The following is an 11,929-nucleotide window of genomic DNA, read 5'->3' on the forward strand; positions in this document are numbered from 1 at the left end:
GACAGTGACACTGACAGGGAGCTTGGGGAGGGGTCACAGCCTCGGAGGAGCCAAATCCTAAGCCAGCACTTCATCCTGGAACACCCAGCAGCCTCTGTCCTGCAACTGATTACTGTATCAGCCTCCTTGCTGACCCCCCAGCCTCCTGCCTCTCCCCACTCCAGTCCCTACTTCACTCTCCTGCCCAGATCATTTGACTACAAAAACATTCAGGTCATGTTTCCCCACTCCTCAAGAACCTCTAGCGATTGCCCATCCACCTCTGCTTCCAACAGAAACTCATCATCGGCTTTAAAGCACTCGATCACCTTGCCACCTCCTACCTCACCTTGCTACTCTCCTAGAACAGACAGCCAGCACACTTCGCATCGTAACCTTCCCTTCGTACCTTGATCTCGTCTATCTCAAAGCCGACCTCTCACCCTCATCCTGCCTCTGGCCTGGGATGCCCTCCCTCTTCATATCCTACAGATGATTACTCTCCTCTTCAAAGCCTTAATGAAGGCACATCTCCTCCAAGAGACCTTCCCTCACTAAGCAATCTTTTCTTTTTCTTCCACTGCCTTCTGTGACTTCCTGACTTGCTCCCTTTTTCATCTGCTCTCCCCCCCACAGCACTTATGTACATCCCTCTCATTTATTTATTCATATTTATGTCCGTCTCCCCTTCTAAATTGTAAGCGTGTTGTGGATGGAGAATATGTGTGTTGTATTTTTGTACTCTCCCAAGCACTTAGTACAGTGTTCTGCATACAGTAAGCGCTCAATAAATACGATTGACCGACTGACCCTTGGGACCTTGGAACTCCAGGTTTGGAGATGAAGTTGACACACAGTGGCCGGGTAGGGAATGTTTTATTGGGGATAGCCAGAGCTTGCACCTTCCAAGCTTCAGTGTCCCGGGCCCGGAGCTTTGGGCTGGTGTGGCAGACTGTGATTGGCGGACCCCCAGAAACACTTTAGACAGCTTTGGCCAACCCCACACGCTGGTGGGCTCGGTCAAAGATGCTGTAATATTCCCTAATGAAGACAACTCCCAGGATCCACTGGCCCCCGGACTCGCCCTCGAAGCCGCTGTAACAGATGCCGCCGTTCTAGAGAGACGGGAGGAGGAAGAATGCCATGCAGCCCAGGAATTCTGGGTAAAATGCCCCAGGCCTCACCCGCTTTGATCTAAATAATAACTGTGGTATTCGTTAAGTGCTTACTATGTGTCAGGCACTGTACTAAGTGCTGGGGTGGATGCAAGCAAATAGGGATGGACACACTCCCTGTTCCATGTAGGGCTCAAAGTCTCAATTCCCATTTTACAAATGAGGTAACTGAGGCCCAGAAAAGTGAAGTGACTTACCCAAGGCCACACAGCAGACAAGTGGCAGAGCTGGGATTAGAACCCATGACCTTCTGACTCCCAGGCCCTATCCACTATGGCATGCTGTTATTCCTCTCAGCCTACTCATCTCGCTACTGTCCTGGTTCAACCCAGCCAGCACACTTCACTAATGTAAACCTTCCCATTGAAATCACCTCTATCATCATCTGCGTATTATCTGCCCCTCGAACCCTCGAGGCAGATCCACAAGACATGCTTACACAAATCTGTGCAAATAATTTGAACCCTTGGGCTGGAGGAAAGGCCTAGGTTAGGATCCCATCTTCCCAAACCGGTTCTGATCCTGGCTCCACCACTTGCCTGCAGTATGACCTTGGGCAAGTCACAACCTCTCTGTGCCTCCATTCCTTCATCTGTAAAATGGGGATTAAGACTGTGCACCCCAAGTGGGACATGGACTATGTCCAACCTATTAGCTTGTATCTACCCCAGAATGGTACCTGACACATAGTAAAGGCTGAACAAATGCCATTTAAAAAAAAAAAGCCAAAAGGAAGATGGGTGGTCATGTGGACCGGTTTGGCCCCCACTCATCAGTATAAAAGCTGCAGCCTTAAGGAAGGGACCCCTGGGCCCCTTGGCAGTGGACTTTGCAGAAGCAGGACCCTACCTTGTTGGTGTAGGCGGTGGCGGTCAGCGGATACTTGACGCCGCTGATATGAAAGACGACATCAGGCAATCGTTGCAGCTTTCTGCAGTCCACCTGGTACTGAGGAGATGAAAGAGGAACCTCTCTGAGGGTAAGACACAGAGCATGGGACACAGGGCTGGCCCTGGATGCACAGAGCCTATCGTACGATGGCAACAGCCTGAGTCCACCACTGCCCACCTTATAGCTGACCTTAGCTCCATCCCCATGACACCAGGTCTCCTATCAGCCCCTGCTCCACCCCAGAAAGGACTCAAATGGGGGTAGTGTGAGGCCATCTCAACTTTTAGCACATTGAGAAAGTCACCATCGGGGACTCGGTGGTGACTTCTGGGAGTGTTGGTCTAAGCCATGAGGCGCCGGAAATCCTGCGACTCCTTTCTGGTCTTCGTCGTTATCCTCACTTTTTGTATTCTCGATTCACCTTTCCTCGACTCTGCCACTTGTCAGCTGTGTGACTGTGGGCAAGTCACTTAACTTCTCTGTGCCTCAGTGACCTCATCTGTAAAATGGGGATTAACTGTGAGCCTCATGTGGGACAATCCGATCACCCTGTACCTACCCCAGCGCTTAGAACAGTGGTCTGCACGTAGTAAGCGCTTAACAAATACCAACATTATTATTCCACGTCAGTTGCCAGCCCCCCTCCCCAATTTGTTCTTCAATTGTGAAGCCCTTGGGGCCCAGGGACCATGTCTACATGTCTACATTTCACTCTCTTTTCCAGTGCTTAATATAGTGCTTGGGTGAAAACGGGGAATCCTCGGCAGGCTGGGCTCGTGACCTCACCAGTCCATTCCTGCCCTCCGTGGCCCCGATCAGGTACTGGATGCCCGCAATGTCTGGACTGGGGCCAGCCATCAGGGAGGTGCCAGTGTCCAGGATGGCTTGGCAGCCCCCTCCGCAGGCCACCACCTCCCCATCCACGGTGATTCTGGAAAGCAAGAGATAGCCAAGATCAGGCAAGCTGTCCACCCCATCCCAGCTCCCGCCACCCTGAAGTAGGCCTAGGGTGCATGCAGTTTAAGCCCCACAGCATTCTGGGACTTTCAGAACAGAGAAGCCAGGGTGCTGCAGGATTCTACCCCTGACACCTCTTTCCCGCCAGCTCCTGAAATCATCACCAGGAAGGGAAGGGAAGGACAGGAGGGATCGGGCCTCAGTAGCCCAGTTTTCCACAAGACCAAGGTGATCAGCCCATGGACAGAGGTGGGTTCCTACCCATTCCAAAGGGCTCTCAGATCAGGCCTGGGGGATGATGGGAGTTAGCGGCCTCAGGCTAGCCTACCTCCATTGCAATCCTGCTGAGCTGAAGTTGCCTCTTGCCAAATACAGAAGAATCCCACTCCATTGTAAACTCCTTGAGGGCAGGGACCGTGTCTACCAACTCCATTGTATTGTACTCTCCCAAGCTCTCAGTACAGTGCTCTGCACACAGTAAGTGCTCAATAAATACCACTGGTGGACTGATCCATGGATTAAAACTGCTCCTGTTGAGGTGGCTGGTGAGTTTTTGGTTTTTTTTAAGGGAATTAATGCTATCTCTTAAGCGCTTACTTTGTGCCAAGCAGTGTTCCAAGTGCTGGGGTAAATGCATGTTTATCAGGATGGACACAGTCCCAGGCCCATATAGGGCTCAGAGCCTAAGTATCTTGAGGCAGGGATACTAACTAAACCCTTAAGCTTTAGGAAGCCCTTTAGACTGTAAGCTCCTCAAGGGCAGGGAGTGCGTCTTCCACTTCTATTTCGATCACCTTAGTGCTTAGGACAGTGCTCTGCACAAACAGTAGTTGCTCAACCAATGCTACTTCAGAGCCTCCTCCCAGATGTTTCCCTTTGGCCACTCTGATTTTCCCAGCCCCCTTCTTGTTTCTCTCGGGATCCTCCCATTTTCTCTAAGTTCTTCCAAAACATCAACTCCAAAATCGACGGCAAGCCCTCCGGCTGCCCACCTTCCATCCCGAATCCCTGGCTCTCCACCCCTCAATTTCCCCACCTCCCGAAGGTGGGGTGGAAGGGAGCTGGGCCCGTGGCTAGGAGCTCCGAGGAACTGGTACTACTAACTTGTCCACAGCAATCTGCCAGTACATCGCCTGGGTGACAGGCACCCAGTGGATAGGGCCGGTGTAGTGGAATTCATCGATGGCCCCGAAGGTGATCAGGCTCTCGTTGCTGCGTCTGGAAAGAATGGGAAGCGACACGTTAGTTCTCTCAGAAGCCCTGGAGGGCTTCCCGTCAGGACGGAGGTGGTGCCGGGGAGCTTCCTAACAGAGAATGATATCTAAATGCTATTTATAAATGGCATTTGTTAAGTGCTTACTATGTGCCAGGCACTGTACTAAATTCTGGGATAGATACAAGCTCAGGTCAGGTTGGACACAGTCCCTGTCCCACATGGGGCTCACAGTCTTAATCTCCATTATACAGATGAAGTGAGGCATGGAGATGTGAAGTGACTTGTCCAAGGACACACAGCAGACAAGTGGTGGAGCCAGAATTAGAACTCAGGTCCTCTGACTCCCAAGCCATGCTCTATCCATTAGACCACGCTACTTCTCTTTCAGGGCTATTATTCCCACCTAGTTTGTCCCGATCAACACAGCCTTGACTAAGGCATTGGTGCACTTTCGAAGTTTAGCATAGATTTTCTGTCAATATCCAAACAGGATTTAGCTGATTTTTCCTTTCAATCTGAAATGCAGTGAAGAGGAATGAACATTTGATCCAATCATATTTTCAGGCATTTTTCCTGTATTCACTACTTCCTGCTTGGTGCAAAGGAACTTTTCTATCATCAGTAGAGAAGAGAGAGGTTTTGGAATTAGCTACCAGGGGAATTGGACTGATGACACGTGGAGATCCTGGATCGGGACTAGAGAAGGAAGTCTCATAGTTAGTGTGCAAATGAGTGGCTCCACCTTAACCAACTGGAGCCTCCAACTGGCCTATTCCCTACATCTCGTGGTCTTTTGGCTCTTTCCTGGATCCTTTATTAACGCTGTCTTCCCAACCCAAGTCCCAGTATCCCTTACCTTCAGTCCTGAAGAAGTCCGGAACCACTTAATGAAGGAAATCTGGAGTCAAAGTGGAGTGTGGTAGCTCTGTCAGTGAAGGACTGGAAAGGTCATGAGCCTTTGACACTGATCTGGGCGTGTGACTCCCTTCCTCAAAAATCTCCAGTGGTCTCCTAACAACTTCCACATCAAGCAAAAATTCCTCACTCTTGGCTTCAAAGCTGTCCATCACCTTGCCCCCTCCTACCTCACCTCCTTTCTCTCCTTCTACAACCCAGGCCGCTCATTCCACTTCTCTGGTACTAACCTTTTCACTATGCCTCGTTCTGGCCTGACCTACTGTCGACCCCGGCCCATGTCCTACCTTGGGCCTGGAATGCCTTCCCACCTCAAATCCTCCAAACAATCGCACTTGCCCCCTTCAAAGCCCTACTGAAGTCTCACCTCTTCCAGGAGGCCTTCTCAGACTAAGCCCCCCTTTTCCTTAACTCCCCCTCCCTCCCCCTTGCCCCAACTCATCCCCTTTGCTCTAACTCCCGCCCCCGCCCCACAGCACTTGTGTATATGTGTACATATCTATAATTCTATTTATTTATATTAATGCCTGTTTACTTGTTCTGATGAGTATGTATATCTACAATTGTATTTATTTATATTGATGCTATTGATGTCTGTATACTTGTTTCGATGTCCGTCTCCCCTCTTCTAGATTGTGATCCTGTTGTGTGCAGGGATTGTCTCTCTTTGTTGCTGAACTGTACTTTCCAAGTGCTTAGTACAGTGCTCAGCACACAGTAAAGCTCTCAATGAATAGGATTGAATGAATGAATGACAGCGGAGGGTCATGGTCCCGCACCCAAGGCCGAGAGCGGCTCTTTCAGGGAATGGCAGGAGACCTTGAGGAGTGGCCGGGGAGGGTGTTCCCTGCGGGAAGTCCCGTCCTTCCTCACCCCAGCCCAGGGAGCTGCAACTCTGACCTGCTCAGGTAGATGGAGAACAGACCTTGGGCGACGAGGCTTTCTTTCATCATGTGGTCAAAGACCGGCGTGGCCTCGGAGGATGACAGAGAGGGGTAGGCCAGGCCCAGGACGCCATCAAACGTGGCATGGGTGAAGATGCCACCCAGCTCTTGGGTGCTCAGACCAAAGGCCTGGTGGGTGGAGACCAGGTCGGAGATCTGTACGGGAGACAGCAGGGGCAGCCGGATTGATTCCCAAAAGAGAACGGTCCCTATTTAAAGCGCTCGCCCTGGGGACCAACGCAGGCAATGGCCACCACCCGTCTTTCTGACACCATGTCACGCTGGACCCAGACAGATGTAATTCCAGGAGAGCGACCCCCAAGCCTCCCATCATGAGTCACATTCTAGCCAGGGTTGGATTAGAGGAGGGAGGGCGTTCCAGGACAGAGGCAGGGCGTGGGCCGGGGCCAGCTAGACAGGCGAGATCGAGGCATAGTGAGAAGGTTAGCACTAGAGGAGCCAAGCGTGAGGGCTGGGTGGTAGAAGGAGAGAAGCGAGGTGAGGTAGGAGAGGGCAAGTTGATGGACTGCTTTAAAGTCAATGGAAAGGAGTCTCTCTCTGATACGGAGGCGGATCGGCAACCACTGGAGTTTTTTGAGGAGCGGGATGTCGTGTTCTTAGGTACTTGGATAATCACTTTGATATTCACCCCACTCCAGCCCCACACCACGTATGTTCATATCCTTATACTCTGCCATTTATCCCATCTGCAATTTTTTTAACATCTGCCTTCCCCACTAGATCATAAGCTCCTTGTGGGCAAGGATGGTGCCCACCATACAATAGAGTTGTTACTCTGCTGGGCACTTAGTACAGTGCTCTACATACAGTAAGCACTCAATAATCTCACTGATTAATGGATGGATTGACTGTCCCTAGCCTCCTGAAGACTCACACAGGTTCCCGAGCAGTGAAGTAGCACCCCTATGGTTTGGCCTCAGTCCCAGTGCCTGAAGGGGTCCCAAATAACAAACACAGAGATCTCGGGCCCTCCTGGCTGCCCAGGAAACCCTAGCAACCAGCATGTGGGAGGGCCAGCAAGAGGCAAGGCCTGAAATCTCGATTCTGATCATCTTTACCTTGAGGGTGTCATAACCCAGGAAGCCCTGCATTCTCCCGTCACTGTAGTAGATAGACAGGGTCTTTCCAGTGTCTTGGAAAGTGGACGAGAGGGAGGGATCATACCTCCTGTGGGTTTCTGAAAGAGAGACAGGCCCCCCCACCCCACCCCCAAAGTACAGGTGAGCACTGTCCCAAGATGGACCTGGCTGCATGCGGCGAAGCTAATCGGCTCGCTGTCCCTTTGTAACCAGCCCCTGCCTGATTCCAACCCGAATATTCAGTAAAAGCCTCGGGGACGCCTTTCCAAGTTGCCCCTCCTCCCCTCTTTTCTCAGGGAAGGGCTGAGAGAGTAGCGGAAATGACATCTGATGTTCTTCATGATTCGCTCACCCCCCTGGCGTCGGAGCAAGAGGCTCGGAAAGAGGCTAAGTCACACCCTTTGTTTGTCACTGCAGGCTCTGTGTCCACCCTTGGTTTCTCACTACAGGCTCTGTGCCCCCCTGGGGTACTCACTGCAGGCGTGACTATTGCAGAAGACGGAAGGTACCCAGAAGTCAGAGGAGCCGGTGTCAAACACCACAGTGAATTCCTGGGGTGGAGTCCCAATGGAGATGGTGCCGAAGTACTCTGTCTGTGGACAGAGCAGTTCTGGTTTCAGGATCCGTGTGAGGACGTGCCTTACTGAAGGCACACCTTCTCCAAAAGACCTTTCCTTACTAAGCCCTCATTTCCTTTTCTTCCACTCCCTTCTGTGTCACCCTGACTTGCTCTCTTTATTCATCCTTCCCCCTTCCCCTCCCCTCAGCACTGTGCTCATTTGTATATATTATTTATTACCCTATTTATTTTTTTAATGAGGTATACATCCCCTGGATTCTATTTATCACGATAATGTTGTCTTCTTTTTGTTTCATTCTGTTTTGCTCTGCTGTCTGTCTCCCCCGATTAGACTGTGAGCCTGTCATTGGGCAGGGATTGTCTCTATTTGTTGCCGAATTGTATATTCCAAGCGCTTAGTACAGTGCTTTGCACATCGTAAGTGCCCAATAAATACTATTGAATGAATGAATGAATCCTCCCCCAGCCCCACAGAACTTATGTACCTATCCTTAATTTCTTTATTTATATTAATGTCTGTCTCCCCCTCTAGACTCTAAGCTCATTGTGGGCTGCGAATGTATCTGCTATGGTGTTATATTGTACTCTCCCAAGCACTTAGTAGAGTTATCTGCACCCAGTAAGCACTCAGTAACTATGACCGATTGATCGATTGACTTATGAGAGAGGAAGTCACAGCACTGGAGTTTCATTTTGGGGTATCAGCCCAAGAGGAGATTACTGTATTACTGCCCCCTCCTACCTCTCCTCCCTTCTCTCTTTCCACCGCCCACCCCGCACGCTCCGCTCCTCCGCCGCCCACCTCCTCGCCGTCCCCCGGTCTCGCCCATCCCGCCGTCGACCCCCGGGCCACGTCCTCCCGCGGTCCCGGAACGCCCTCCCTCCTCACCTCCGCCAAACTCATTCTCTTCCCCTCTTCAAAACCCTACTTACAGCTCACCTCCTCCAAGAGGTCTTCCCAGACTGAGCTCCCCTTCTCCCCCTACTCCCTCTACCACCCCCTTCACCTCTCCGCAGCTAAACCCTCTTTTCCCCTCATTTCCCTCTGCTCCTCCCCCTCTCCCTTCCCATCCTCTCAGCACTGTACTCATCTGCTCAACTGTATATATCTTCATTACCCTATTTATTTTGTTAATGAAATGTACGTCGCCTCGATTCTATTTAGTTGCTATTGTTTTTAGGAGATGTTCATCCCCTCGATTCTATTTATTGCTATTGTTCTTGTCTATCCGTCTCCCCCGATTAGACTGTAAGCCCGTCAAAGGGCGGGGACTGTCTCTATCTGTTACCGATTTGTACATTCCAAGCGCTCAGTACAGTGCTCTGCACATAGTAAGCGCTCAATAAATACTATTGAATGAATGAAAGAACTATCATACTCCTACTAGTATTACTATTCCTAGAGGAGCAGTTCAGAAGAAAGGACCAGAGCTGCGACAAAACAGCTAAGGACAGGGCAGCAAGTTGACTGTTCCCATCTTGGGCAGTTGGGATCATGGTCATCAGCTGCTCAACATCCCCCCTCTGGACAGAATAGGTGGAATGAGTCTTAAGCTGCAGGAGAAGGGATGGAAAGTAAGACAACGAAAAGGATCTTCTGTGATCACCACAGTTACATAACGAACATCCGGGGAAGAGAGCCGAAGAGCCCGTTGGTCTGGATTGGTAGAGGCACCGTCCTTCCGGAGGGATCGCCACTCACCTCGAGAAAATTAGCCAGCGGCTCCGAGCCTACTTGCCCACCAGCAAGGGAGGAAGGACGGTATTTGCCGCCGATGTCAGTCCCGTGCTCCTTCAGAAACTCTGCCAAAAGGTCATGCTTCTCCAGGACTTGCCTCAGTGACAGCCCCTTGTGCAGGGGGATCCTGGGGACAGAAACAAGATCCCAATCTCACGTCATTGGATCTAGACTGTAAGCTCATTGTGGGCAGGGAATTTGTCTGTTAATTGCTATAATGTATTCTCCTGAATGCTTAGTACAGTGCTCTACTCACAGTAAGTGCTCAGCAGGGATTGTCTCTATTGTACTTTCTCTAGCACTTAGTACAGTGCTCTGCACACTGCAAGCACTCAGTAAATACTATTGAATGAAGGAATGAATGACACATGCCCCTTTGGGAGTGGAAATCCTCTCCAGCCTCCTAGAACCTTTCCTGGTCCTGTTGGGCCAGGAGGAAGCGATTCCAGTTGAGTTGTAGCCCCAAGTGATGCCAAGTTCTCAAGGGCTTATGGGAAGCAGCTCTCACATCCCAAAGGAAAAGTAATCGGCATTTTCTCCTGACTTTCTCGTGTTGGGCTCTTCTCTGACACTTCATCTCATCTCCACCAGGACTTGCCTGGATCAAACAAGCCAAGAGCTCCTTCCACCTTTGACTCTGCATATTCTTATACTCAGCTCCTTCTCCTAACTGTAATTCACTTTAATGCCTGCCTCCCCTGCTAGATTGCAAGTTCCTTGAGAGCAGGAAACATATCTACGAATTCTACTGTTCTCTCCCAAGCGTTCAAAACAATGCTCTGCGCACAGTAAGCACTCAACAAAATATCCTTGATTGATTGATTGATTGATTGATTGATAGAGATGGCCGGGGACAGTGAAAAGATCAGAGGAGGTGCTGTGAATCCAACATGGAGTTCCCTTTTTAGACAATCAGCCCAACCCTCATGGTGCCCAGCTAATTGCCTGGAGCTCTCAGAGCACGGAGCCTCTGTGCCCACAGAAACCCTGGAAAAGTCTCTCTCCAGAGTTGGTAGCAAAGCCAGAGCAAATCATCCTGGAAAACATACTAAATGGAGAAATCACCCTACAGTGGACTTAACCTCTGGATTTCTGTGCTCTGGGGGCTGGAGGAGAATTAGCTCACCTTCTCTTTTATTCTGGCCATCCTCCTTACGCTTAAAACGATGCGTTCAGTAGCATTTACTGAGCACCTTATTGGGCACAGAACTCTGAGCTAAGCGCTTGGAAGAGTATAGTAGATGTAAAAATACCAATCCCTGCCCGTGAGGAACTTTCAATCTCATGACAGAAGACTGACACCAAGGTTCCTGACATTGAGGGAGAAAGACTTGGCTAGGGAAACTGGAGTCCCATCCCCTAGAACTCCACCTGGAGTGGAAAGACCATTCCCCCCCCACCCAGGCGAGGGGTAAGGTAGCGATTAGACCGCAAGCCCGTCAAAAGGCAGGGACTGTCTCTATCTGTTGCCGACTTGTTCATTCCAAGAGTTTAGTATAGTGTTCTGCACATAGTAAGCGCTCAATAAATACTACTGAATGAATGCCTGGGGGCCGGGACCCAGGCCACCCACCTAATAATGATATTTGTGAAGCACTTACTATGTGTCAAGCACTGTTCTAATGAAGATGATAATTATGGAATTTGTTAAATGCTTACTATGTGCCAGACACTGTTCTAAGCGCTGGAGTAGATACAAGATAACTGGGTTGGACACAGACCCTGTCCCAAATAGAGCTCACAGACTTAATCCCCCTTTTACAGATGAGGTACAGAGAAGTTCAGTGACTTGCCCAAGGTCACAGAGCAGACAAGTGGTGGAGCTGGGAATAGAACCCAGGTCCTTCTGCCTCCCATGCCCGCCGTGCTCTATCCACTAACCCATGCTGCTTCCCATGGAGGCCCTTCGAGCCCAGCAGGCTTCTGGGCAGAGCAGGGACTAACCTCGCGATGCCCTCAACGAGGGAGGTGATCATCAACAGAATCATCACAGGGTGCTGCATCTTGCCACTTTCCCGCAGGGCCGGCCGCCTCCTTGGCCAACCGAGCTCCGCCGGCTCCCTTTATAGCTGGAGCAGGACCCACCTCTGGCCCAGTGATTATGGGCTCTTCCGTACACATCTTGCGGTCGTCCCCTCCCGGTCACCCAGCCTCTGGTTGCTTCTCCCGCCAAGTGATAAGCTTGACAAATAGATATGGACTCCCCTAGATTCAAAGGCAAGGGTCTGGGGGCATTGCCTGACCCAGCCAGTGCCTCTCTCTAGCCCGCTTTTCGTTCCCAGAAAGGTTTCCCCTCCAACACTTCTAGGTGCGGCCCCTTGAAAGTAGCTTACATTTAAAGCACTGGGACACCCTTTCTGACCCTCTCTGTTCTTCACGGTGTAGTGGATAGAGAAGGGTCTCGGAGTCAGAAGGGTGTGGGTTCTAATCTCGG

The 11,929-nt window shown here is 50.7% G+C and overlaps 1 protein-coding gene across 1 annotated transcript; it reads right to left on the reverse strand.

Annotated features, from left to right (window-relative positions):
• Positions 1–959: 959 nt before the first annotated feature.
• On the reverse strand, positions 960–11,616 carry LOC100077212 (chymosin-like). The gene is made up of 9 exons (XM_029069669.1): positions 11,487–11,616; positions 9,460–9,647; positions 7,653–7,770; positions 7,157–7,275; positions 6,034–6,233; positions 4,107–4,220; positions 2,832–2,976; positions 2,004–2,102; positions 960–1,094 (listed from the first exon to the last, which is right to left on the reverse strand). Exons 1-9 carry the CDS (start codon positions 11,614–11,616, stop codon positions 960–962), a joined length of 1,248 nt encoding a protein of 415 aa, XP_028925502.1.
• Between the last annotated feature and the right edge of the window lie 313 nt (positions 11,617–11,929).

This window comes from Ornithorhynchus anatinus, chromosome 7 (assembly GCF_004115215.2).
Source record: "Ornithorhynchus anatinus isolate Pmale09 chromosome 7, mOrnAna1.pri.v4, whole genome shotgun sequence".
Taxonomy (NCBI): Eukaryota; Metazoa; Chordata; class Mammalia; order Monotremata; family Ornithorhynchidae; genus Ornithorhynchus; species Ornithorhynchus anatinus.